The 27,843-nt window shown below is 36.1% G+C and overlaps 2 protein-coding genes across 3 annotated transcripts; one reads left to right on the plus strand and one right to left on the minus strand.

The window, feature by feature from the left end:
- Positions 1 to 430: 430 nt before the first annotated feature.
- LOC126777888 (facilitated trehalose transporter Tret1-like) lies at positions 431 to 3,849 on the plus strand. Its single transcript, XM_050501178.1, has 4 exons — positions 431 to 480; positions 869 to 1,004; positions 1,764 to 1,909; positions 2,324 to 3,849. Exons 1-4 carry the CDS (start codon positions 445 to 447, stop codon positions 3,497 to 3,499), a joined length of 1,494 nt encoding a protein of 497 aa, XP_050357135.1. The 5' UTR covers positions 431 to 444; the 3' UTR covers positions 3,500 to 3,849.
- LOC126777825 (lysine-specific demethylase lid) lies at positions 3,588 to 27,840 on the minus strand. 2 transcript variants are annotated; one of them, XM_050501007.1, is made up of 29 exons: positions 27,430 to 27,840; positions 22,022 to 22,099; positions 21,647 to 21,785; positions 19,640 to 19,818; positions 18,947 to 19,148; positions 18,670 to 18,818; positions 18,440 to 18,601; positions 18,253 to 18,369; positions 17,789 to 17,900; positions 17,174 to 17,310; positions 15,569 to 15,675; positions 15,047 to 15,199; positions 14,373 to 14,484; positions 14,031 to 14,225; positions 13,643 to 13,821; positions 13,391 to 13,562; positions 13,079 to 13,277; positions 12,820 to 12,935; positions 12,436 to 12,655; positions 11,882 to 12,264; positions 11,513 to 11,766; positions 11,271 to 11,392; positions 10,886 to 11,040; positions 10,532 to 10,701; positions 10,268 to 10,391; positions 9,940 to 10,158; positions 9,745 to 9,853; positions 9,245 to 9,352; positions 3,588 to 8,755 (listed from the first exon to the last, which is right to left on the minus strand). In XM_050501007.1, exons 1-29 carry the CDS (start codon positions 27,634 to 27,636, stop codon positions 8,607 to 8,609), a joined length of 4,728 nt encoding a protein of 1,575 aa, XP_050356964.1. In that variant the 5' UTR covers positions 27,637 to 27,840; the 3' UTR covers positions 3,588 to 8,606. The 2 variants fall into 2 exon arrangements, with proteins under 2 accessions (XP_050356964.1, XP_050356963.1); XM_050501006.1 differs by having other exon boundaries at positions 9,245 to 9,355.
- Between the last annotated feature and the right edge of the window lie 3 nt (positions 27,841 to 27,843).

Here is a 27,843-nt window from a genome sequence, read left to right on the forward strand (position 1 = left end):
AGTATTTAGTCAATAGCCTATGTTACACAGTATATCTAAATACACGAAATACCGAAATAAATAAACTACCGAATAAACTACTGTTGGGTTATTCTGTAAGAACAAACTCTGATATGCGACTTTGACCATTATTATAACATTTTAAGAATACACGCATCAAGATAATATATCACCACAAATCGTTTGTTAACATTTCATGGATGAATAATGTAGCGAGTTTTTACAGAATAGCACTGCTGTACTGTAGTGTATGAAAAAGCAAATAGATATTTCTATAGTCTAATCTAAATTTAATACAATATAAGATGTGATTGGCAGCTGCGCATTGATAAATCGATATCAGAAGATTAAATTTAGTTTTCTATCATCATTTTGCACATAAATATTTCATTTTAAAAGTACTTCCTAGACTTAACAAGATGTTGATAACTTGAACATAAAAACATGGAACAGAAAAAAATAACTCCTTTTCTAAAACAGGTATGTTCAAATTACATATTTATTAATAAATACTTTGGTCTTAATTTTTAAATGTCCTATGCCAAAGGTTGTCTGGAAATCGCTAGTAAGCGATCGCCTTTTGTGTTGCACATATTTTTGTTTCTGTTTTTTGCTTATTTTTAAATTATGTAATATGTTAAACAATAGAGTTAAAAATATATTTACTATAATATTTGATTCTTACATTGACTAAACGTTCCACGGAGTTTTTGAAGAGGTTCTGTAGTGGGAAAAATTGTGAGAAAATGTGTATCATAAATTGTCGGACGCTGACTGGAAAATGTCCTGATTTTGTGATTGTGACTGCTTTATCACTGGATTTTACTCCCAAACGTTACTTTTTGACACTTAATTTATTTTGTTTTAGTGTTTCGTAACATCAGCAGTGGGTATAAATATAATAGGTTTCGGTAGTGCTGTTGGCTTCCCAGCCATCCTGCTGCCCCAGCTGAAGGAATCAGACAGTTCTATTCCACTCACAAAGGAGTCAGAATCATGGATTGGTAAGTTATCTACAAATGTGCAAAGAAACGGGAGAGTTGATTTATTTATTTGCGCGAATTAGGCATATTACCAACAGGGCATCCTCTTCCAGTCAACGATTCGTCGAACAAAGAGTATATGGTGCATGTAATAATGTCCTCCAGACAAATTTCGGCTACGGCGGCTAATCTCAAGAGAGATTAGCCAACTGCGCAGGAGATATTATAGCGCACAAGTGTATGCACAAACACAGGTGCCCTCTCTATACCCTAACTCTCATAATCCGAAGGGACGGTAGTCTGACACGACCGGAAAGGGTTCAGACATAAGACCAACGGCTTAACGTGCTTTCTGAGGCACGGGACTGTATACACTTCCAACTTCCAGACTCCGGGCTGCTACTGAGAATTTTCTGACAGAAAAACCCAATAACTTTTTATTGGCAAGACCTGGAAATGGAACCAAGACTTCCGGGTCTGTGGCCTTGCATCAAACCACTAGACCAAAGAGGCAGTCAATGGTGCTGCGTTAAAAAGTAAATAAATAGTGAAACAACTAAAAACAGATACACACGCAATATACAACTTAAATGATATAAATGAACACACACATTTGTTGTAACAAGATAATAAAAACACATAATATAGCACCAACTAATTAATACATGTAAGTAGGTTTTTTTTTATGCCAAATTTCCTGATATTGTATTACCTAACTTTACCTACCTACGTATTATTTCCAAAATAAATTTAATTTATTTATTTCTTATATTTATTTAGCGGCAATTTTGGCTTTGAGTATGCTTGTCGGAAACCTTATGACCCCGCCCATCATGGACCGTCTCGGACGCAAGGCGGCTCATTACGCGCTTACCGTCATCTCTCTGATAAGCTGGTACATAACTATTACAGCAACGAGTGTTGAGGTATGTTTATAATTTCAGTTTTAATTTAATTACTTTGAATTATTATCTCATTTATATTCTTTATTTTGTTCTATTGTATAGGATAAATACGCTATAATTTTTTAAAATATAATTATAACGGATGGTAAAACTACTGGCACTGTAGAACATTGCATTTTTTTTTAATTGGAACTCCTGCCTTCCTGGTTTTACTCTTCAAGAACCTCACCGTGTCACCAAGAGTAATTAAAGGACATCATCTTCAAATCGTAATGGACGATATTCATGACAAGTGTATATGATATAGAAAAAACCAAATTCTTATTTTCATTTTATTTAGAAGACAAGTTGTAGCGAAACCAATTACCTTTGCGCCACCCAATAATTGTTAATAGAATAAGTTGAACATTATTTAAGCAAAAAAACTATTTTCAGGCTTTGATAATTGGAAGAATGATGTTGGGCATCGCAGGCGGTCTGCTGACCACGCTCCGTTCTGTTCTCATAGGAGAATACACGAGCCCTCGAAATCGTGGTGCCTTCCTCACCACCGTATCTCTTACACAAGCGTTTGGTATATTTTTCGTACATCTCATTGGATCTCTACTGAGCTGGCAGAAGACTGCTCTCATATGTGTTTTCTTCCCGTTTGTAAGTCTCGTTATGATCATGTATACGCCAGAATCTCCAAGTTGGCTTCTCACAAAAGGCAGATACGACGAATGTAGACGAGTTTTTAGATGGTTAAGGGGAACCGAAGAGGATGAAGAACTAGAAGACATGATAAAAGCAAGACTAGCTTTTGAGCAAGCGACTATTAAGGAACACGAGATAAATTGGTTTGCAAAGTTATTAAGAATAATTCGAAAACGGGAATTCTATAAACCAATTATGATTATGATTCACAGCAATACTATTATGCAATTTTCTGGTGGTACCACTATGGCCGCTTATTCTACCGTCATTATCAGTCTATTGATGGGACCAAATGCAAACGCACATTTTTGGATGGTCTTTTTGGATACACAAAGGATAATTTGTAACACTTTTGCTGTTTATATCATTAACAGGATTAGAAGACGCACGATGGTGCTCACTACGGGAGTTCTCTCCGTTGCGAGTCATTTTGCCATCGCCATATACGTTTACCGCAGAATCCATGGATGGAAATGTGACGCTATCTGGTTACCAGCTCTTTTGATTAATCTACAGTACTTAGCAGTGGCGGTGGGCACTGTTCCAATGCCACAAGTGATAGGTGGGGAGGTGTTTCCTTTGGAGTACAGGAGTATAGGAGGAACTATAAGCTTAGCAATGGGTGGAGGGGTGATGTTCTTGGCACTAAAGACGTTTCCTGAATTAATAGATAAAACTGGATTACACGGTACGTACACGATTTACGGTGGAATTTTATTACTTAACTTGATAATCGTGTTAGTGTTGCTACCAGAGACGAAGGGAAAGACCTTACAGCAAATAGAAGATGAATTTCGAGGGCGACCACTCAGGATTGTGGAGTTGGACGCGAAACAGTCGCTACAATCAAATCCAATAGATATATTTAAGAGAAAGATGTCAGAAAGGAGATGCAGTAGCCCTGCACTGCTATAAAATTGGCAGTATTGTAAAGCGACACTAATACTGCATAATGAGATTTGTTCCTGTTTTTAAAAAAAGGAAATCAAGAAAAAACCAAAAGTATTTTTTCAATAATTCTCTATATTATTTGGTACACATAACCGTCTCGCTGTCCAACCGTACTCGGTGATGTGAGCTTTCAAACTGTCAACAATATAGTATCAACATTAAAAGTTAAATAATCACTAACGCTCGGCTCACCGGTTCACTTGCACAACTGACCACTTAACTGATATCTGTACATTATACTAATGTTTATACATTCATGCTGGAATTATTTTTAACATCAGATCAGAAACAAAACTTAGTGACAGATTAAAAACCATAAAAGTTTTACAAGTTATTTTAATTGTACAATTTAGATTTATATATCTGGATGTATACGGAATTGTTTGTAATTCATCTGTGAAAATTTGGAATTTTAAATTTAGTTCAAGAGATAAAATAAATTCATTTTACATCAAATATATTTTTACACATTTTTATTACGATATACAAATCTGTACACACCCTTATAGAGTGAATGAAATGAACTTTATGTACACGGCATTAAGTTCACTTTATACTACATATTTATACTGAAGCAGAGATCGTACAATGGACCGTCTTAACTAACGAATTACAGCCATCTTGTAAATAAATAACGCAAAACTGTGTACCTTAATGATATTAAATATAAAAGTATTTTTCTTAATGAATATAATTCCGTTTTTAAAATATCTTAAAAATCCGAAGAAGCCATAGACAACTATGTAGATTGTTTTTAATATGAAATAAAAAAATCGGATTCCATTAGGTCGTCACAACTTTCGTTAAATGGCTGTACGTGTTCTATATAAGAGTGCCTAACGACAGCATAGTCGCGCACTAATAGAAACCAATTCATAAAAAATGCCTTAAAGATGTCCAAAATGCATCTAGAAAATTTTAAGTCGCAAAATTAATCATACTAAGCACGTACAATACATTACGAAATTTTTAAGAAGCAATAAAATTTATAGACACTTTATAAACTTATCTCTGACAAATTTGAGATTATTAGCAAATAATTATTAATAATAGTCCATTAAAAATAAAAACATCTGTTTCTAACTGAAGTAGAAATAACCATAATTAACATTGGTACATTATTTCCATAATATCTGACAATTGGGAGGACGGCACAGCTTAGTCGACCTCAATGAATGTTCCAACTACACTAATTAGACAGCACTAAAATATTGCTGTCTCTTTCTCATGTGCACATTACAAAGGATATTTATAGAGGAGCAAAGCAATACTGAACGCTTATTGGTCGCCGAATGCGTCATCGACTGCCACCGACCAATGATCATTCAGATTAAAGCTATGCTAATTAAAGTCAGATTTAATAAAAAATTCAATTTATTAAGTTTGACTTTAGTTAGCATTTGAAAAACTATTAAGTACTGTCAAATTAGTGAAGTGATTCTAAACAACAAATTCAACATCTGCAGTAAAAACTACCATTTTATAAGTTAACTATAAAAATGTTAATAATAATTAACATTTAACAATGGAAGGAACATAAAGCAACCGCCTTCCCCTTTTTAAAGGAACAATAAGTGAATTTAAGAATTATAATACTTTTGTTATATTACTTTGTTTGTTTAAAATTTGTATCCTGTATTAAATGACCCTTTGTAATAGTCCCAAGAGATTTTAAAATTAAAAGGAGATGGTATTGTTAATATGGATTTATTAAATAGACAAATATCAAATTACAACAATAATTACATACAGTTTGAAACAGAAGCACTTGGGGGTGATCCTTTACAATGAACGAACACAAGAACGACAGGATGCATACTTCATGCCCGGACAAATGACACTTACAATCATTACGTTAACATTTATCTAAGCAATCCATACAAAATCCGCACACACTCTACTTACAAAATTCAAGTTCTAAATACAATAGAAAAATTTCCTATAGATTTTCGTTTTAAAAAAATATTTACAAAATTTTGATGACCGTACATACTCTCTTATCAAAACCTTTTTTTTATAAAAACACGGACATTTCTGACATTTTCTTGCGTCGTCGCTTTTAAATTTAGAACAGCGCCGCTATCTTGGAAATGTCACGTCATTACATACTATACATACATCACAAATCGTTTTAAAGAACTTGTTTTAAACGTTCTTTATTTGAAATGTTCCATTTTATCGTCATAACCATTCCATTTATCTCAATCGTTATATTACTTCCTAGAATATAAAAAAAAGTCAAATTTATACCTACCCCCACCATACAACTTTTTTATTCTGCCTAAAACAGTATGTTACTGGCGACATTGCATCAAAAGCACCTCTTTCACAGTAACATTTCTTGAAAAAGTTGTTACACATTTGTTTCATCCAATACTCAAGTTTATAAAATAAATCAACAGGTTTTACTAAAACGTGGCCTTCATTAAACTAAATTAATGTTTTTTTTTTAATGGCAACATTCTTTCTTTTATCAAATTCAAAAAATTGTCCCTATTCCCTTTCAACGGTCTGCAAGAGGAAAGACTCTACATAGAACACTGATTACTATATGTGAGTGATTTAAAGTAGTAGTCACTAAACATCTTCGAGTTCATAAAAGAGAGCAGAGCGCTTGTGTGAACAGATGGAAAAAATAACAATTTATTATTATAAATAAACAAAACAAAACATAATTCAAATATTAGATGACGCGACGTCGTCTTACTTATGAATCGGTTTTTTATCTCTATTACCCTAATGGATATAGATTATATATCAAGATAAAAATTGATAACTAGAAGCTGACTGAAAAATATATAAATAGAAAAATATAATGTTTAAATTGGCTTTACAGCTCTCATAATTTAACATAGAAGTCAATTCAACTTTAAAAAATAGCATTTAAAAAAACTGTGTTATGTTATCAAGTTCACACCAACGCTGTATTATATTATTCTCCCATATAAACTCATCTAAACACCGATGTAACAATAATTTTAAAGTGTAACGAACAACATGTATTTATTCTATGAACTGCCAAAATTGTCAAAATGTCAACAACTAACAGCTTTTCATTTCACTGGACGTAAAACTTTAACATATAAGTAATAATTAGATTTTAATTTTGTAGATGAAATATTGTATCTTTCAATACACTATTTTTTATGTTATATAAACAACAATGTCGTTTAATGCCCATTTCATCCAACTAAAACGGTTCCCAAAATACATCCATAGAGTCTTAAGATTTTTTGAACCTTGTGGCATCTAGACTTAAAGTATACTTTAGCTCGGAACATTACAGCTTTAGGTGCAATTTTCCAGCCTATCTGTGATTGAGATTTTATTTTAATTACACAAACACTGTATTTTCTTTTATTATATTATAGAGCAAGCAACATTCATAGTTTTTCTAACATTTATTTATAATAAATAAATATTCGTATTTTTGTCATGCAAAATATTAATGGATAATATTTGTGCTATTTCAAGTGTAAATTGAATTCTAATACAAATCAGTTTTGTAAAGTGAAACGCTTTAAAATATATTTAATTAATTGTTCTTGAACATCAATTATATTAAACTTCATTATTGACGAAAATTGTGCAATAATCTTTGGTTATACGTGAAACAGCAATATTGAAAATACTTAACATTGTATTAAATTAAGAATCAATTTATGAATTTGATTTTATCAACATTACTAAGTGCTAATGTTTTTATATTCTCCTCAACGGGATCAAACAATTCACGATGTTTTATACTGTGTCATGTTTGTCTATCAATTATCTTGAGTAACAATCACATAGATGTTACTCGCTCGCAACAAAAGATTTTATAAACAATTGAAATAGTAACAGTAACAGCCTGTAAATGTCTCACTGCTGGGCTAAGGCCTCCTCTCCCTTTTTTTTTTTTTTGAGGAGAAGGTTGATTGAAATAGTATCTTATGTAAATGATATAGTCGAATAAACAAAGACACGAAAGTTCGCATTTTATTTTACGTTTTCATTTTAACATTTTATGATAACTTACACAAATATACGGAATTAAAATAAGAGTTATACTACTTTTTTTTTTTTAATTAAAACATTTTTAAAGTAAAACTTCTTCGAATTGTCTTTTTACTGTTTGGAAATTACCTTTGTATAAGCTATTATAAAATTACATGTGATATATTTTGATGTTTCATTCATGCTATGAGGGACTTAAGCGCTTGGATAACACTTTGCTGTTAACATAGATATGTCGGATCATCTACACGTATAGTGTGTCTGGGGATTGTAAGGAACATGCTGTTGGAAAAGACAATAACGGGGGCCGATATAGTCGACGTATCGATACAGACATAAGAACCACAACTTTTGGTAACTTACATTCTGAATCGATAGCTCGAACAAAATTAAATTCGTGAGGGAGAGCCAATAAACTGGTCTTCTTTTACTAGACTTCACGACTGAAGACAAAAGCGGGTCTAATAGCTCGTATTGCAGGTTATAGTTTGCGAAATATCTTTCATCGCTTGATCGTTAATGGTTGTGATATTAATTTTATAAACAAAATCCTGTGATTTGTTATGTTTGAGATTTTATGGACTTTTTGTGAAAAAAGTTCACCCAAATTATAATTAAGTAATTCGGATTTGCCTGCTCTTAGTTAAATATCGCACAGCGTTGATACATACATATCGTATTCATTTATATTTTTGTTCGTGATCGTTGAAACAGTTTTCAACACTGGTGACATAGTATTTTAACTTACAAAATACAGTTCAATTAAAAACATAGTTATAATGTTATGCCACTCGAGTGCAGGTCAACTACAAATACTTTACAAGATGTTTGACTTTCACAATCGCCTTTACGACATATCTCTAATGAACACAAATAATTGAAGCAGCTACCCGGGGTCACCGACGCATTGCCCACCCAGTGTATACATTAGAGACGGCACAGTGCACTCGGCATCGAAAATGTCCTTATAATCACTCTTTTATTGTCCGTATAGAAAAGATGTGAGCACCGTACGTTTGAGACGATTCTACAATTTCCTATATGATGTCCTACCATGCGGTAGTTAGCGTGGTGTTCAGTGTCGGTCGGCGCGGGACTTGTTCTCGGCGCAGGAGCCGCACACGTACTCGTCGTCCTCCCGCAGCGCCCCGCGGTTGAGCCCCACACAGTGCATGTGGAACCACTGGTCGCAGCCGCCGTCGCATTGCACCCAGTCGACTTTTCCTATTTAATTCAATCAATTGACGAGTTACATACATATTTATTAAGTATAAAATTGCCCTATGATTGCTGACGCCTACATTTTTTTATAGATTTATTTTGTAATAACAGTATAAAGAAATTCATAGAATACAAATTACATTTGTAATATTTATTTGAGTAATGTAAATTATTAAACTTTTAATTTTAAATCGAGTACTTGCAGTGTCAATTGATAATTTCATTTGCAAATTAATATCACTTTAATGTTTATAGAATACCGTTACAATGTAGGAGGATCGCGATTGTAGATATGATACATCGCTTTAAATACAATAAGTTGATAAGGACGTCGTGATAATGTTCAAGATTTTGAGGTAACTCGATAACCTACTGAGCGAGGAACGTTCGCATAACAAGTTACAAGGTGACAACGTGTCAAGGTAAAGAAGCGACGTGCTACGATTTGTGATGTGAATTGCCTCTGCGGGCCAGCGGCGAGCGCGCACGCACCTGTGGGCCGCAGACAGGCGGCGGCGGCGCAGTCCTCGTCGTCGTCGGCGGACGAGCGCGACGACGAGCTGCTGCGCCGCGCCGCGCCACGAGCCGCGCGCGCCTGTGCTGCTGGGGGGGGAGCTTTAGGTTAATGCTTGAATTTTCAAATGTCAGGATTTTTTTATTATTAGTCATATTTTTTGTAGACTATAACCAATCATAAAGATAAATGAGCAATGTCAAATACAATGTAGTTCAAAGTTTCGAAGTTGGCAGTGATGTCATTTTCAGACCTCGAGAAACATGTCGTCGGTTTTGAGTTTGAACTCTCTCCCGCTGTACCGGGTTGCCGTCCCGTTAGATTATGAGTGAGGTAAAAGACAGTGTATCTACGCACACACTCGAGTACAATAATATATTCTGCATAATTAGTTATTCTCTCCTGGGAATGGACGTCAGACATCATAATCTTACCGTCAACGTGACCAGTACCACCGTAAAAATATATAAGTCTGTACCTATTCTCGCCTGCCTCGCATGATGGTGCGCAGGAATGGCTCGCTTGCGCCGCTCCTGTCTCGCCATGTAGTGCTTGCGCATCATGAGGCCGGAGCCCGACGATACGCCCTGTCGAGACAATACACGAGTAAGTAAATCCATCTACACTACGTAAATTTAGTTCCGAGCGTAACGAACGAGCGAGTGACGCGCACCTGCTTCCTATTCAAGTAGTTGGTGGTGGCGGCGGAGGCGCGCTTCATGGCGGTCTTGGCGGCGCCGGCGGGGCGCGTCCGCTTGAGCGCGGCGTGGCGCGGCGCGGGCGGCGCGCGCTTGCGGCGGCCCGCGTCCAGCACGCGCGCGCCGCGCCGCCCCTCCGCCGCGCGCGCCGCCCACACCGCGCTCCACACGCACGCCTGCTCCGACAGCCGCACCTGCGCGCCCGGCGGTGGTTACGGAGCGGATCGGTTTCGAAGTTGCCGTCCTTCGTCAGAAAACTACACAAATATATGCATTGAATAACGATAGGGAGAGATTGATCACCTCGAGCAAATCTCCTTCCAGCATGAGGTCCTCCAGTTTCTGCAGCAGTCCGGGCGGTACGCGTGCGCCGGCGCCCAGCGCGCGCGGCGTGGCGCTGTAGGCGTGCTCCATGCTCGCGGACGACCTGCGTTTAACGTTGCTATAGTAGCATGGAATAAAATGTAATATAGCGAGAAAGAACATTTAAATATTTTAATAGTAGTCGATTATGTAGTACCCCATTTTATATAATAAATATCGACAAGTAACAGTAGTTCAGCGCACCTGGCGTGCGAGTCCTTGCGCTCGTGGTGCGCGCGGCGGGCGGGCAGCGCGGCCAGCAGCGGGCCGGCCAGCAGCGCGCGCGCCGCGTCCTGCCACGCCATGGCGCGCTCCGTCACGCACTGCAGCGCCTCGCCCTCCGCCAGCCGCACGGGCAGCTTCTGCAGCCACACCTGCCGCACCACACGAGTGTTACTTTCATTCGTCGAACGATTCACTTGTAACTCGCCGTTGACGATTTCTCTGATCTCTATATTATTGCTTGTATCATTTTTTGTTTAATGTCAAGGACGAAAGCCCCATTTTACCGCGAAGTGAAAACGTAAACATACGCACTATTACTAATAATGTACTCACCAGTAAAGCCAATATCCGATGTAGGCGCGGTCGCTTTGTACGAGTACAATCCGGGCAGAGAAATTTCGTCTCTGTGCAGGGGAAAGGAAGCTCTATCCTCTCTGGAGATTCCTCGCCCTCCTCTGTGTCGTCACGAGCGGACGCCACACATGATGCTGACACAAAAACGTTTACATTTAATAACAGTTGATAATAACTGTCTGATGTGAATTTTTGTACTGTATATATTTCTTTTGTTTCGAGACTGACTTTCAGTATACATCTGAATGTTATTTACGTTACTCCGAAAATGTTTAGACAAGTTTACAAAAAGTGCATTTAAAAATATATTTTTTTCCCATTTTATTTTCATTGATGTCTATAATGATGATGTTTGTGTACTTACCGTGGAACCAGTCCTTGCATAATTCGCACTGGTTCATAATTCCATACTGTCGCTTCTGACAAATGCAGAATGTTACTCCAGCTGTTGGTGGAGCCCTCACTTCTTTGCGCATGTTGCGAGCTCTGCATTATAATTTAAAAAATATATATATTAACCACGTGTTAATAACGATTTCCATCAGGAATGAAAGTACATTTATAATTATAAACATTTTATAATAGCACAAGCGTGTCCCGACTCACCGGAGCTCCTTGACGGCGGCCAGCTCGCGCTGCTCGGCCTGCTTGAAGGCGGCCACGATCTCAGTGGGCGTGGCGTCCTCGCTGAAGTGCCGCAGCAGCGCGGCCTCGGCCGGGGGCTCCCCGCGCGCGCGCTTGCGGCCCGCGCCGCCCGCGCCGCCCGCGCCGCCCGCGCCGCCCGCGCCGCCCTCGCCCTCCGCGCCCTCCCCCGCCTCGCCGCGCGGGGCCAGCGCCTCCAGCAGCGAGTACTGCCAGTTCTATGACGTAAATCAAAACAATCAAAATATGGCTTACGATTAAATTTGCGATTTTTTAATGGTTCCGCATTTCAAACACTGATAAGTAAAATTAAAGCGTAGTGCGATGCTGTACCTTCTTGAGGAACATGTCAGCTGCGCCTCGCTGCCAGTCTTGCGCGGAGGTGAGCGCGGCGGCGAGATGCTTCTTCTCTAGCAGCGCCAGCGGAATTTGCGCGCCCCGACGAGACAGTGCCTCCACGCTGTGCATGTACGGGTACAGCTCCTTCGACTGCATCTCCTCCACCTTCGCGAGCCAATCCCTCGCGTGCGTAGTCGCTGTGTGCAGCGTGTGGTAGGACGGCAAGGCTGCCTCGATCTCGTCTCCCTCAGCCAACAATGCGTCTAGTTCGGCGAGGGTGGTATGCTCGTCCGACTCGCTGAACGATTCTCTGTTCTTAGGTGTATTCGTGTCTATGAGAACTGCGCGTGCACGACGTTCCCAGTCTTCTACTTGTACTGTTAACAATTTTTTTTTTTTGTTTAATATGATACTCTTTAATATACCATAAATCATGCCATTATCTTTTTAATAAATATTTCATGCTATTTTTCATCATCTAGTGTTGTTGTTTCTATATTAGTGCCTCAGCGGTATTACTGGCTCAGGTGATAAAAAAAACCACTTACATTTGAGTTTGTATAACGCCGCCCTCTCCGCCTCAACGCGTCGATGCGGCACCACAGTCTCGGCTTCAGCCAGCAGCTTGTCGATGATTTCGGGCGAAAGTGTGGAGCAGTCCTCGCGGTGCGTGTGCACAGACACCACGAACTTCTCCTGTTGCAGGCGAGCTTGTAGCGCAGACAATTGCGGCAGCACGATGCAAAGACGAGACCCGAGATCTACCACCTTGAGATTGAAATGAAATATATTTTTAAATAATATTCATAAAAATAATATGAAGAAAGTATAGAGAATTTAGTTCTCTCACATTAATTATATAAGGATGGGATACTTAATGGGATATTAAGTAACGTTAATATTGTTTAAATTATCGACTGTGATCAACTCACTTCCTCCAACTCCCTGACAGAAGCCGAATCGCACTCGTCGAGCTCCTTACTCAGCAGCTCAGTGGCGCGGTCTTCGAATTCCGCGGTTTGTCGTAATACTTCTTTAACAGCTGAACCTGTACGTAATATTTTAACTAAGTTTTATAGTTAACGAATATTTATGACAAGGTGGAGTTAAGTCTAATCGTACAATTAAGTTTATAAATAATTTTTTTTAAGTTGTATACAGACATAAAAATGCTCGTTTATTTCTATTTACCCTCGGGCAGCACGCAGGCGAGTCCGTCGATCTCGGCCGCGAAGAGCGTAAGCTCGTGTATGGAGAGCCGGTACTTGGGGTCGTGGTGTCGCGTTCGCGTGCGCATCTTGTTGAGGTCGAGCTGCTGGATCACGGACGCGCATTTCTCCGCGTCCTCGATGGCCGTCTCCAGCGCGCGGACCAGCTCAGTCTTGTGCATCTGTACGGAATGGAAATAATATAATACAGGATATACATTGCTAGATAAATAGAGTTTATTCCGCTTACTTTCATTAGTTTCACTACAGGACTAACTTTTAAAATATATTATACCTTCAAATCATGCGCCCTCTTAAGATGTGCCCTCAATCCATCTAGGTCGCAAGTCTTGGGCGTGTCTGGATCGAGAGCATTCTGGACGGCCTCCGCCCACTCGCGGAACTGCTCAGACTTGCGTTTTAACTTTTCTAACATAGCGGGAAGCTCATCGAGAGTGTAGCGATATCTGTGAATTAATCACGCGTTAGACACTATTTAATATTGTATTTGAGTGCAGATTTTGTATTTTATAGTGCAGCACAGTACCTCAGTTTGTGCGCGGCGGGTGCGCACGCACACAGGCGGTCGTGGTGACGCAGACACGCGACGTGCGGCGTGCAAGTGCACGTGACGCACGACAGGAAGCACGTGGTCTTGCACTCGTGGCACTGTCGCTCGTCGTCCGGCAACAGCTCGAACGCCTCGCGTTCGGCCTCCGTCACACCCTGGGAGGGAGAAACGTGTAAATTAACAACTCATCGTGTCATGCACGGAGTTACTTATTAAATCAATTGGCGTATTAGTTATATTATTTGTAAAGATACACAATGTAGGCTTAAAATTATATAATAATAATAATGTTACTTATTGTAGAATATTTATTTAAAATAAAAAGAAAATGTCTGCGGCTAATTGATTACAAATAAAACCTTACCCAATCAAGGAGCGTCTTCCTCAGTTTCCTCTCATCGTGCAGCATGGTCCTCATGTCTCTGTAGGCCGCCAGCGCCACGGTAAGACTTAGTGAGTCCGCTTCCAGAGCCATCTTACACACGAGCTCGTCGTGCGAGAACACGCAGTATCGCCGCAGTGTGGAGTAGTGGGCGATACACTCGCGACCCATTTTCAGCTACAATTAATATTTATTTAATAAAAAAAAAAACTAACGAAAAGCGACTAATAGCACTAACTAAATAATCAAATTGAAAAATAAATCTTTAGAATATGGCTTATTATTGTTTTTTGACTATATTAGAATAAATATATAAAATATTACCCAATCGGCGGGCGTGAAGTTGACCGCCTCAGCGAAGTTGTATCCCTGGTTGAAGCCCGCGTGATAGGCTCGGGGGAACGTGATCACGAACTCGCCCGCGTGCTGGTCCGTCCTGACACATACGAGCAGCCATTACATTATTACACCGTTATTTATAAATAATATTATTCATTTCTTCGGACACTGAAAACTTGAGTCAATTTATAAATGAGATAATTCGACACCAGAAATGAATTTTACGCTATTTTAAATTATAATGTATATGCATAATTAGTAGTTATGTATAGTTAAATTATAATAGTTATATGTATATTTAACTTTGGCTTTTATGTACGGCTGTATGAATAAAAGACAAAATAATAGCACATGTATAATAGCATTAATATATATTACAAAAGAAAATCCCAAATGAATTATGATTATTCAATTTTTTTTTAATGGTATGAACGGTAACATTGTGAATGACTGGTTGACAATACTCCGGGTGTGTTAATTCCCAGAGGCTTTGACACGTTCGAAACAATACTAGGTGTGCATTGGTAACAAACTTATCAGTTATACTTCTGTTCAAGTCATCACAGATGTTATTTATTAATTTTGTGTCAAGATCCAGTCACATTACACAAAATATAAAAGTCATAAAAAAAAAAATTGAAAAATATATGTCATCTCACCTATACACGGGAACGCCTGCCTTCATGAGAACATTGGGGTTCATAATAGTGACCAACTGGTGCAACAGGTCCGGCTGTAGCTGGAACAGCTCGGGTGCTTCAGCTTTCATTGCTGCCTCAAACTGTTCAGCTTTCGAGCTAGGTACTCCATACCTAGAATGATAGTAAAGATTTTAAGTTTTACAGAAATGAACGTATACACTTATACTAATATCAGCAAGATAAAGTATTAATTGTTTGTGTTAATTGTTAATTTAACATAAATATATAGTAAAGTATAAAATAAATATTTTATCCTGTAATATATACACATATTTCATATCAATCTTAATTATCTAATTAAGTAATATTTGTTTACTTTAATGAAATAATAACACATATTATTACATTCATATATATACAAATGTTAGCATTATAATTAACATTTCAATGAAATGTTAAATATAAAAAAAAAATACAATACAATAGTTAGATTCTTCAAGACAGCGCAAAAATGAAAATAAACAATTATATTATTGTTACCATGTCTTGGGTTCACCCCAGTGCAAGTAGTTGATGGAGTAGCTCCAGTGATCTTCGTTGTGCCAGCAGAATGTCGCAAAGCACATTCCCACGTACAGCCAGGGGACCTGACAAACACAAAAATCATTGCATAAGTCACAACAATAATCCTTTATTTTATAAAATAGATATATAATAATAATAATATATATTTTTTTATTTAAAACTTGTAGGCATAGTGGCAAATTAGCCACCTGATGGTAAGTCGTCACCACCGCCCATAGACATTGGCACTGTAATATTAAACATCCCTAACATCATCATTGAGCCACCACCCTTGGGAACAAAGATGTTACGTCCCTTGTGCATGTTGTTATACTAGGTTACACACCCTTCGCGAAAAACGCGTCATAATTAAATACATATATACATTTCCATAATAAACCAATCCTATCCACGCCATAAATAATTTTAACCCATTAACAAACTCGAATGGTCAATCAGACCTAAGGCCCTTAAATATAAAACATTTATTTAATTTGGTTGTCATATGTAATATCATACATAAAAACTAAAAAAAATCAATTACCTCTACTTTTCAGTGTACTTTGCATTACCTCTATCAAACATGCCATAAAATTACTGAATATTTTATGAATATACATAGAAAATGAATCGTACAAATTTTATATGATACATGACTATTTATATAACTTTGTGCTTCATTATAAATTATGATGATTGAAACATATGATTGCAATGGGCTTGAATTATTTATTAATTATGTCAAAGTAACTCATATCCAAAACCATAAAATGAAGATACTCTGAAAATTTTTGTAACTGTGATGTTGTGTTATTTTAATATTTCAAGTTATGACTACAAACATCTTAAGTCATAGTGTGTAGGTATAATATCATTTTGTTGATAGAGTTCATGGCTGTTCAACAAAATGATAATGTAACTAACAGCAATCCTTGCTTCTAGGTTAATGAGAGCAATCATTTAACCTACAGACACACATACTTAATTTCACCGGTTTTTTTAATCACTGGTGATACCTGACAAGTGTAAAAATGGCTTATTTGTTTTTATTTAAAAAAATCTAATCCATCCTATGGCCTTGTTGACGGTACTCTGTCAGAAGTCATTACTCAAGTACCAACAATCGAGTATAAGAAGAGAGTCGAGAATATAAACGAAAGCAGTAATCATTTTAATATTTGTATGAAAATAAGATACCATATAAGTAACAGGTCTTAACCTCAAGTTTGTGGAACACTGTTCAAAGTTAAACTAACAAATGTAACTTAAATCTCAAAAGGTCATTGGCCGATGGTAAATGACACAATATTTATTTATTGGAAAATAAAAAGTTATAGCAATAGATAAAAACCAAATAAATTATCTGACATTGACAAAAGTTTCAGAATGTGGATAATGGTAATGGTTTGAGACATTTGTGCTGTAACAAATTTTAACCTTCGACCTGATGAAAAAAATTGGTAACAAGACCTGCCTGTACTTATACAGAAGCAGTTGCACTTCTAAGTAAAAAAAATCTGTACAAAATCTACCTAACTACTTATTGTACTGAAGATTTGAATTATTATAATCTTTGCTTACCTTCATTCCAGATATATCAGCATTGATGTGACCGAGCACAGAACCTTCTAGTACCGGCAAGTTGTTCAAGTTCCAACTGGATTCTGCATATTGTTGTTCACCCGGATACAGATGTGCGCTGGATTTTGTAGGGAAACCTGTTGATTGTTTCAATTATAAGATAACATTGAATATAAACCTTTTTTTATCACTGGAAAAACGCGTTACGCGTTTCCCCTACGGGAACAGTGGGGGGGAGGGGTATGTGGGGCTCGCTGGTGTCTAATACGCCGAGTGCGCCCTGAACATCGAAATACCCACTAAAAAACCAGCGGTACCCTTTTCGTCTTAACGAGGAGCGCCACGGGATCGCTTTCGCCTGCTACTGTGACGCTCTGACGATTGAATATAAACCTACCATAGGTTCCAAAAGTAGATTTTCATGTGAAAAACCGGCAAGTAATTCTGTAGTAACTTATTACACAAATTAAATAACTGTATATACAAATAAATTTATATGTAATTATTATGTTGTATAATATCATATATAAATATAAAAAAATCCTGTATCTCGACTATCTAAACAATTAATTTGGTTGTCAAAAATGTACTGTACAGCAAGTCCGAAAAGCTTACCCGATCCGTGGTCCATGGAGTGAAGGTCGGCGCCGTACTCCACCGTCACGTCTTCGTCGATGGAGCACACCACGCGCCAGAACTCGCGTTCTACCGTCGACGTGGGCACCATCTGTTTGGATGGTTGGCAAATGAATAAGACTGGCTTAGTTTTCACTACTCTGAGATTACACTGACTCAGTCATATTTAATTTTTCACACTCAGAACACAGCACTACAAACAAAAACTATTGCTGTATGGCGGTAGACTAAATTATAAGTGGTTGGTACTCTTTCAGAGTAGCTTTCTCAAAACTCTGCCATAAATCAAACCATTTAAGCAAACAATTGGTCATATCATGTCGCATCCCCTTTTTCTAAGCTACATGAAATATTTCTTAAACCGAATTACAGAAATAAATTCACATCTATGATAGAAACAATAATAATAATTTTGCTCAGCACGAGTATGCAATGAAACTCACATGGACTGGCATATTGAAGTAATCAGATTTAAACTGATCAGCCATCTCTCCGAACTGCTGCAGCGTGTACTCCCGAGACGCCTGCTCGAAGCCGAACGCCTCCGTCGGTTTCGACACCTGGACAGATAATACGCACACAGTTAAACATACGAGCGACCGGGAGGGGCCACGATGTCACGGGACGCACCTCCTCGGCGAGGCACACGGGGCAGCGCCAGTCGCCCTTGGGCACGTCGGCCAGCGGCGGCACGAGGCAGAACGTGTGGTACGAGTCGTCGCAGCCGTCGCACAGCAGCATCTGCTCCTCGATGTCGCCGCGCCCGCACACGTGGCACATGTACTTGGCGAGCTGCGGACAGGCGGGCGTTAGGCGGTCGCACGGCACGGGGGTAGGGGGGGGCAGGGAGGGGTACTGACGGGGTCGTCGGGGTGCAGCGGCGGCGGCGCGGGCGTGACGGACACGGTCATGTTGCTGAGGCGGTGCTCGCGCAGGCGCGTGGAGCGCAGCACGCGGGCGCGCGCGCCGCAGCTGCCCGCCGCCGACATCCACTTGTTCTCGCGCGGACCTGCCGAGCGGCGCGGTTGTACACAACACGTACACATACACGTACACATACGAATTCAAATTTGAAACGCGCATTTAGAAAGATTCTCGTTGTCTAGACTCTTATAAATGCAAGCTCGTGGCACTCACTCCGACGGGTCTCCCCGGGCTCCTCCTTGATGGGGGTCTTTTTGTCGTCGCCGGCGGGCAGAGCGCCCTCCGTGTGGCTGCCCTCGGCCGCCTCGGGTTCCGAACTCTTGAAGCGGCGCGCGGGGGGCGGGGTCGCCGCCGGGGGCTTGCTCGACCTCCGCCCTGCCTTCTCCGGCGTCTGTTCGCCTTTCACTTCAATCTTCTGTACAGAAAAGACATTGTATATGTTTAAAAATACTTCCCTTCAGTAAGCACAGGATATATATACATTTAGTGATATGTATGGTAACCATTTATTTTTACCATCAAAACATATGAAGTTTTCAAATAAATTGCATATTTATGTAATTTAATATGAAATCAATATTTATTTGGACAATTTGGGTTCTAAGATTGGGGTCGCAAGAGCAATACAAGGCTATTTATATTAACTAATAAATATTATTCATATAGCTCCACATATTTAGGAAAGACATGGCGACTTACCGATACATATTGTGCATTCTTCGATAAACAAGTGTAAATCGTACGATACGAGTTCATGTGACATTTGTACAAATGCAAGGTATCATATACATATAATGATAGTAATCTTGCAAAATGACAATTCAAAAGAGCTTGTAAGAGCCTACTTGAATTAAGTATTAACATATATATAAAGCACAATGTGGCGGTCGAAATAAAAAAACTCACCGTTTCTTTGTTATCACCAGCGCAGTTTACGGCGCCACTGTTCTTGAACACATCGTACGGGTAGAGGATGCGCTCGTAGTGATTCTTTAGTATCGATCCGATGCCCTTTCCCTGGGGGTGGCCCATACGCCGTGCTATCTTTGACCATTTCCGTTCCGCCGAGCACACTTCGAAACCACCTGCGATTTGTGGATAATTTAATACGGTGTACCTTGATACCTTATTGTTGTTACAATCATTCGTATATGAATTAAGAATTTTATTTTAAATGTTGTGTCTAATTGGAGTAATTTATGTATTTTTACCCATCCCTGGTCAAAGACGTCCCTTCCTCCTCAGATTGATGGAAACAATGTGGCAGTTTTTCATCTAACACATGCAGGATTCCTCACGTTTATTCTACATCTGGCGCATGTCATCGAGCGCAAGAATAAACACAAATCAAATATCTATAGCCTATTCCAACCACAAAAGGAGTAAACCCAAATAAACCACTTTGACACCGATACCATTGGTCGAGATCTTGAATAATCTATGATATTCACTATGGATTCGAGAAAAAATGGCGTTTTCAATGTCCGCGAAGTTGTAATCGGAACTTCGAAAGTTAAATTGATGTGTTTGTAACTAATTAAGTGGAATAGTGTTGTATTATAAATAAAGATAAATTAATCAAAAACTGTTTATAGTGCGTAATACAGCAGAACAATTAGAAAGTCGGATGCAATTTGTAAATATACGGTTTGTTTACATCAAAAATCAGCGATACTTAACCGGAATTGAAGTAATCTTCGGTTAAGATTAACGCGTTCTAACCACTGGGCCATCTTGGCTTTCGTACATCAGACTAAACCATATCGATTATTAACTTTAACGAATTTAAAACCATTATTATTAGACGATATGACCCAGTAAATACGGATCTTAGCCGAAAGTCACGGGTTTAAATTTCGTTAAAAATTTCCAGATATTCCTTTGAAAACCTAACTTCCAAATGCGAATTTCTGAATACTGCGCCATTTTATCTCTATCTGGTTTTAAATATTCTATTATAGTATTAGGCAGTGAGACAAAATTAACTGTGAAGTGTGTAACAGTGAGCTACATTTTTTCTTTATGTGAGTCAAAAATGAAACATGCCTAAGATTTTTTTTTTCTTTAATAGGTAGGCGGATGAGCATATGGGCCACTTTATGATGAGTGGTCACCAACGCCCATAGACATCGGCATTGTAAAAAATGTTAACCATCGCTTACATCGCCAATGCGCCACCAACCTTGGGAACTAAGATGTTATGTCCCTTGTTCCTGTAATTACACTGGCTCACTCACCCTTCAAACCGGGACAATACCAAGTACTGCTGTTTTGCGGTATATCTAATGAGTGGGTGGTACCTACCCAGACGAGCTTGCACAAAGCTCTTCCACCAGTGATAGAACTATGCGATTACCCTCCCCCGATTATCCTCCAACCGAGTGAATCATTTAAAAATAAAACTTCGGAATAAAATACGTTTCAACTATATATGCCAATGGAATGGAACATCAGACAACAGCCATATATTCGAAACCTCCATTGAACATAATTGATTACATCGCCTTACATAATGCTATTAAAACTTCCTCTTATTACTCCGTTTCGCAACTTTTATATTCGGTCAAAGATTATCCTCCTACGCTAAAATACAAGCTTGCGTCATTGGAATATTTTTTAAAAATTAAACGTAAGTAAAAACGTAATTTTTTTTTAATAAGAATGAAAATAGTTAAGACGCAAAATATTAAATTAATTTAAAAAAAAAACCTGATTGAGTATCAAATAAAAAAAACTTTAAACTAATTTTAACCATCTCTTTTTAAATATCCAAGGTTTTATCTTTATTTTTTAATTAGTTTACGGACCAAAGTGTAACTTAGTAAAATATATATCTAATAAGTCGCTTATAATAACAATATAATTAATTTACATAATATGTATTATATGAAATTTAAGCAATGAACATCTTACCAGCCTCTTTTACAATTTTGTGCAAGGCGTATAGATCTAGTGGTTTCCGTTCGACAGTGGGTATCTTGAGAACAGAGCCCTGAAGCTCCCAGAACTTGATAATCTGATCTAGGAAATTCAGCTTAACCCTTGTGATAGCCTGCAAAAGTTAATTTTATTTAATCTATGTACCAGTAACATATTACCATGGACATATTAACTATAAAAAAAAAACTTCTATTAAATTAGATCAATTTAGTAATGTGCATTTTTTTTTACATGTAGTTACATAGTATGTCTTCAAATGTTTTTAAATCATGATGTTTTAATTATCTTTATGCAGTATATACATACATACATATTATACCAATAGTTTATTGTGTTGTGCAAATTTACCTCTAATTCATTCAGCCTTTGTATTCTGGGCGTGAAACGCAGTCGATCCACGTCTACTGCAAACGGTGGCTGCCAATGCTAAACAAAAAATGGTTACTCGGTTTAATAATACACATTTTTTGTGTGAATTTAAAATGACCACAATCATTGCGTACAAAGTACTAAAAATTTTAATTTTCGTATTTCCTTGTGCCAATTTATTCCAACATCAAGAAACTTAAAAATTATATTTGAATTTGTTAGAAAAAAATAAAATAAGGTACCACAAATGCTTTTAATTATTTTAAGTTATGAAATTCCAAGTGAATTCCTCACCAAGCATGCAATATGTAATAAAAAAAATAAAGTAAAGTATTTTTTTATTTGAAGTCTTTTTACTTTTAATCCTCAAGAAACCTAGATATATTATGCAGTGGTTCATTTGTAATGTAACATAATGACCATGGAATCAAAGATCTACCTAAGACCTAATCTATAAACATGGTTACCAAGTGTTCGGTATTCCACTGGCCAGACTAATCAGTTAATGTTTTATCTGGAAATTACTAGTTATTTAATGATTGTGTCTAAGAAAGTTAATATATTCTCAGACTTATAAATATTATGTTTAATAAATAAACAGATTTTTTCATTTGTTTTCAAGCCTTTATTTTATAGTTATTTATTGGTAGTTTAGTTTGCCCTGAAGTTTCTATCACATCTGTTAATGTTGCTTCTGTTCAGTTTTTTTTTTAAAGTACATCTGCAAACCGTTTCTATAATAACTTTAAAGTTCAATGTTTGTACACATAAAGATCAAATTCATAAGAACATTCTTAAAAACAGGTGAATTTTTTTCTATAAATTTATTTGCTATGATTTTAATAATGCAAAAGATAACAAAAGATTAGGAGTAATATATATAGCATCACTTGTAGAATGCTTCTACTAAAATATAATTATTTAGATTCACCAACAATTACACAGCAGTCACCATTGTATCAATTTTCGTTGACAACCCTTTTTTTATATATACAAAACAGACCTGACACCAACAGTTATCATTACCTGTTGGTGCCTATTTTCCTTTTAAGGTAAAGCAAAATTGATTTCTTTATCTTATGTCAAATGTAAAAATATTTACACAACAGTGTCTGAGCTGGAATGTATTAATAAAAAGAGATGAGTTTGGAGATCGGATTATATGACAACATTACCTTAGATTGATCTGAATATGATCTTTGTATTTATATTGGGTATCTCCTATAGTATATACATTTATAGCAGTGTAGCAAACTTTGTAATTAAAGTTTATATATTATTATACAATATAATTTATTTATTTATTTATTATAATATCAACACCACCAAGAAGTACACTAATAAAGACAATTGATTCTTTAAACATGACCTTATACAAATCAACTGTCTCCTATATTATAGGTGTAGCAAAATATGTCAACATTTCGAGTGAACAAATAAATATAATTTTAAAAATCAAAATATTTATAACAAATAGAAAAGACATTAACAATTAAATTATTATAAAATTATCACTTGATTGGTATAAAATGAATAAAATATAAATATCTGAGAACATTTCAAATTTTTGAATATAAATTATTGATTAAAAGCAAACAAAAGTAAGAGATACATTAATACATAAAGAAAAAGATGTTAAAAACAAAAATTTATACATTATTTAATTGTAAAACAAGTTAAAGTAACTTGAAATTCCATAATTATTGAGATATTAATAACATAAAAAAATCACCATAGATAGCTCTTAGACACAACATGTGATCTTCTTGAGCAAGCAATGAGTAAACAATGAACCTCCATATGGTAATTGAATATGATCATAGGAAATGTAAGATATATTAATCATTAAATAGAATGGGTTGCAAACCACTAGACCTAAGACATAATGTTCCTTGTGTCTGTAATTAATTTTAATTTTCTCTTTTTAAAAGGACAAAAAAGAACAAAGCAACGCTTAGTAAAGCTGTGGTAAGTGTTGCTGCTCGGCAATGAGTGTACCACATAGCCCTACCACCAATAAACTACACACACAATGCAGATGGATAATGCTGCTATGTCGATTGTTTAACATGTTATTGAATTCAGAAATTTTATTTAGTATGTAAGTTGGTAGGCCGTTGTGCAATCTCATTTGGGTAGGTTCTATCCACTCATCTTTTATTCTTTGTCTAAATGGTATTTCTTAGTATTTTTTTGTTTTGGTTCAAAGTGAGTTAGCATAATATGGAACAAACTCTTAGTTTACATGGTTGGTGACGCATTAGTGTTGTAAGTAACTTACTTTACTAAAGTAATTGTTAATTTTTTACATTTAAAAAAGACATCAGTTTTTATTGTTAGACTTTAACACAAATATTCTTTTTTTTTTTTAAGTAAATGACAATAAGTCTCCAAGACCTTTTAGAAAGTGGAGAATGTATTGTCAAACTAAAACCACTCCAGAGATAGAAGGTGTCCCCCCTTTAGTATCAATATTTACACAGAATAAACTAACTACATATAACTAAAAACCCAAATAAACTATATTTGAATAAATACTTTTGTTCTAGCCTAATAGAATAATATTTATATAATTTGAAAGAAACATTGCATTTGCATAATACTTGCTAGTAATTCGTTTATAAAATATACAAGTATAAAATACACTGTGCATTTCTTATATTTTATTTATATCATTTTTTTTAATATATTTAAGATACATGGTGTAGGTACTTAATTACTAAAATGTGGTAGTCACACAATAATTTAATCCACTTATAAAAGGTTCTAAACCTCATAAATAATGTTATTAAAATGAGTTTCAAACACGTCTGGGTTTATTATACTAATACAACTTACATTTTTAAATATATCTTACACCATACCATATATTACAGTTCACAATTTTGTACACAATTATAACTATTCTCTTTTTCCTCAATTTCATAGCCCCATAGAATGGCCATCTTACTTTCTGAGCTAAGCTAAGCTTGACCACCAATTGACTTTTAATGGCCTGACAATGAGATTCAAACCTATTAAGTGGAGACATATAGCTCAATAAGCAAGCCACTAGACCTACAAGGTAGTTTGTGTATTCATGTTTGGAGTGACATGGTTTATTCAAATTTAACTTATCATATTTGTTGTACAATTTAGGCTAATCGATTAGTTTTGAATCTATAATTTAGTATTGAATCCGTCAAATGGTCACTTTAAATGCAGTAATAATTCTACTTTCCATTCAGTCTATAGATAATAGCAAGTTGAACATAATAATTTTTTTTTAATTTGCTAGTTTCGAATTGACAGATATTTTTGCACATTATATATGTAACTGTTAATGTGCTACAAACTTTCTTTCTGTAATTGTAAATTTAAACAATATTTAAATCTTTACATAAATTAAATGAAACTGCAATAGCACAAAAATAAACAGATCTAAAACAATGTTCAGAATAGAATATTCCACTCTAGTCTATTCCAGTCAGCCTCAGATCTATATTTGCAATGTAGGCAACAGTCTATGATTCCTGCAGCCCGTGAGAAAAACAAGTCAAAATAGTTATTTTCATGTATATAGTTGTATATTTATATATTTTAATTTGATGCTTTCTATTTTTCTTTTATACAATCAATAAATACATAATTAATTTAATATTAGATATATGATTATTGCTGAGATATTAAAATATTATGTTGATATAAGATTTCATTGTTTTCTGTCTATTTCAAATCCTAGGTGGCCTAGAGAAAGTGAGACTTCAAGACAATAGCCTTGCGGTTTCTATATGGCATAATCTAGTTATAATTTAATTTAGGCCTACAGATATATGTGGGTCAATTGATGTGGGTTAAGTGAATATCCCCATAGACATTAGTCTCGTAAAGACCATTTTTACAATAATCAACTACCCATGGGAATCATAATACAAAATAATGAAAAACTATACACATTTCTCATTGACTTTCAATTTGTTTACCAAAAGATCATGTTTTTTTTTTCAATTTTGTCAAACTTCAATCCAAATACATAATTGATTATGAATTTGTATGTAATTTTAAGAGATATAAAGAGTTTTGTATTTAGAAATAAGAATTTATAAGGGTTTGAAGCCATAGGATAATTTCCAAGATATTATTAAAAAAGAAAATTAATGCTAGGGATGGCAACTATAATAAGTTTTTAACATTTAGAATGTTTGTATTACAAAGAAATTCAAAAATTACACTTAGCAATATAAATTTGAGATTTGGTCATAATTAATTGAGGGTAACAGGATACCTACAGTAACTTACACTTTTTTTATAAATAAGCAATTATAGTTTTATATGTACACAATAGTACCAGAAATTGATACTTCAAAATAAATATAGAGTAAAAAAGCAAGTCTTTTGTATAATACAATTAAATTAGCACATTTTTTATACACTTATTTAAATTAGCACTCACTTAACATAAGTAATGTTATAGTTTAGGTAAGTGCAATTTACCAGATGAAAATTAGTGTGGAGAAACAAAAATTTCACATTGATAAAACTTGAAAGTTATTTATACAAGCAAATTATGGTAGTATCATAACAATTTTATATCTATTATCACAATATATCACAGTACTGCACTTATCATTTTTCTCATATAATTTGTTTATAAATAAAATTTAAAGGTCAATAAAAATTATGAAAATACAAAAAAAAACTTATTTACAATTGTATTTCTCTAGTTGATTGGTAAATACTGGGAAGTATAAGCAAAAGTACCCTCATAAATGTAACTGTTATAGCAATTTCTGTGAATTCATCATTAAAATAGTGTGACCTCATGCTGTACATAGCCTAACACAATATCCAAAATTATTACTTTGGATTATTGATTTTCTCTTTTAGGTATCTCCTAGGAAGGATATTATCAATTAAATATTTTAGAAAATTATTTTAAGTCCCATTTTATGATGCTTTAAATAGATTAATTATCAGTTTAATCAATATTTACCAGAAAAATGTGATATTTCGTGTAAATTTAATGTTCGTCGATTTAATTAAAACAATCAGGCGAAATAGTTATTTTTTTATCTAAAATATCGTAGGCAGAGGGCACGACACAAAATGGCAACCAGCCTACAGCAACAATATGCGAGTGCATTCGACGATAATTATATGCGCTTTTCAGTCAAAGTTGCAGTCGCAGGCAACTTAAACACGTATTATTTGTGGTTGATTGAATAAAATAAAACTTAAAGAACATACTAATTTGTCAAAAGAGTGTCCACGGTTGCATCACAAGGCATTCTAAGCATTTAAATTTAGGGTTAGAAATCCATAATACGATATCGTTTAACAAAAAGAGGACAAGATTTTAGAACAGAAACATAATGTTGCATCGATTTATGACAAAGAAAATAACTTACGGCGGGTGGTTTTATCTTGCATATACCCGACTTCTCAGCGATGGGCCTTATTTTGCTGATATACGCCAAAGGATCTAGGAACTCTTCAGGCGTGGGCTCGAAGACAGGAGCCTCAGGGGGTACGGTGAATGTAAAATTATCAGGTTTCATGGGGGACGCCGAGTCCCCCATACTAACTTCGACATTAGCTTCGTCACATTTTCCCATTTTTGAGAAAAAACCTATGCAGTTCTCACAAATTTAACTATAACTAACACTTTAACATCATCTAACGTTAAGGAATGAACAAAGCACGTCCACAAAGAAAAAGTAGCATGAAAATTTGCCTTTCCATAAGGAATCTCGAAAAGATAATAATTGAAATTATCACCAACAAATAACAGAGTTCACTTGCACGTCCGCCATGCGAAATTG

Source organism: Nymphalis io, chromosome 24 (assembly GCF_905147045.1).
Source record: "Nymphalis io chromosome 24, ilAglIoxx1.1, whole genome shotgun sequence".
Lineage (NCBI taxonomy): Eukaryota > Metazoa > Arthropoda > Insecta > Lepidoptera > Nymphalidae > Nymphalis > Nymphalis io.

Excerpts from the sequence above, each read along its gene's own strand:
- LOC126777888 (XM_050501178.1), top strand. The coding sequence starts at position 445 with ATGGAACAGAAAAAAATAACTCCTTTTCTAAAACAG. Across the intron at positions 1,005-1,763 it reads GGAGTCAGAATCATGGATTG|CGGCAATTTTGGCTTTGAGT; the intron begins GTAAGTTATCTA and ends ATATTTATTTAG. Across the intron at positions 1,910-2,323 it reads TTACAGCAACGAGTGTTGAG|GCTTTGATAATTGGAAGAAT; the intron begins GTATGTTTATAA and ends AACTATTTTCAG.
- LOC126777825 (XM_050501006.1), bottom strand. The coding sequence starts at position 27,636 with ATGGGAAAATGTGACGAAGCTAATGTCGAAGTTAGTATGGGGGACTCG. Across the intron at positions 13,278-13,390 it reads AGAGGGCGCATGATTTGAAG|ATGCACAAGACTGAGCTGGT; the intron begins GTATAATATATT and ends CATTCCGTACAG. Across the intron at positions 11,393-11,512 it reads GCCGCCGTCAAGGAGCTCCG|AGCTCGCAACATGCGCAAAG; the intron begins GTGAGTCGGGAC and ends ATTATAATGCAG.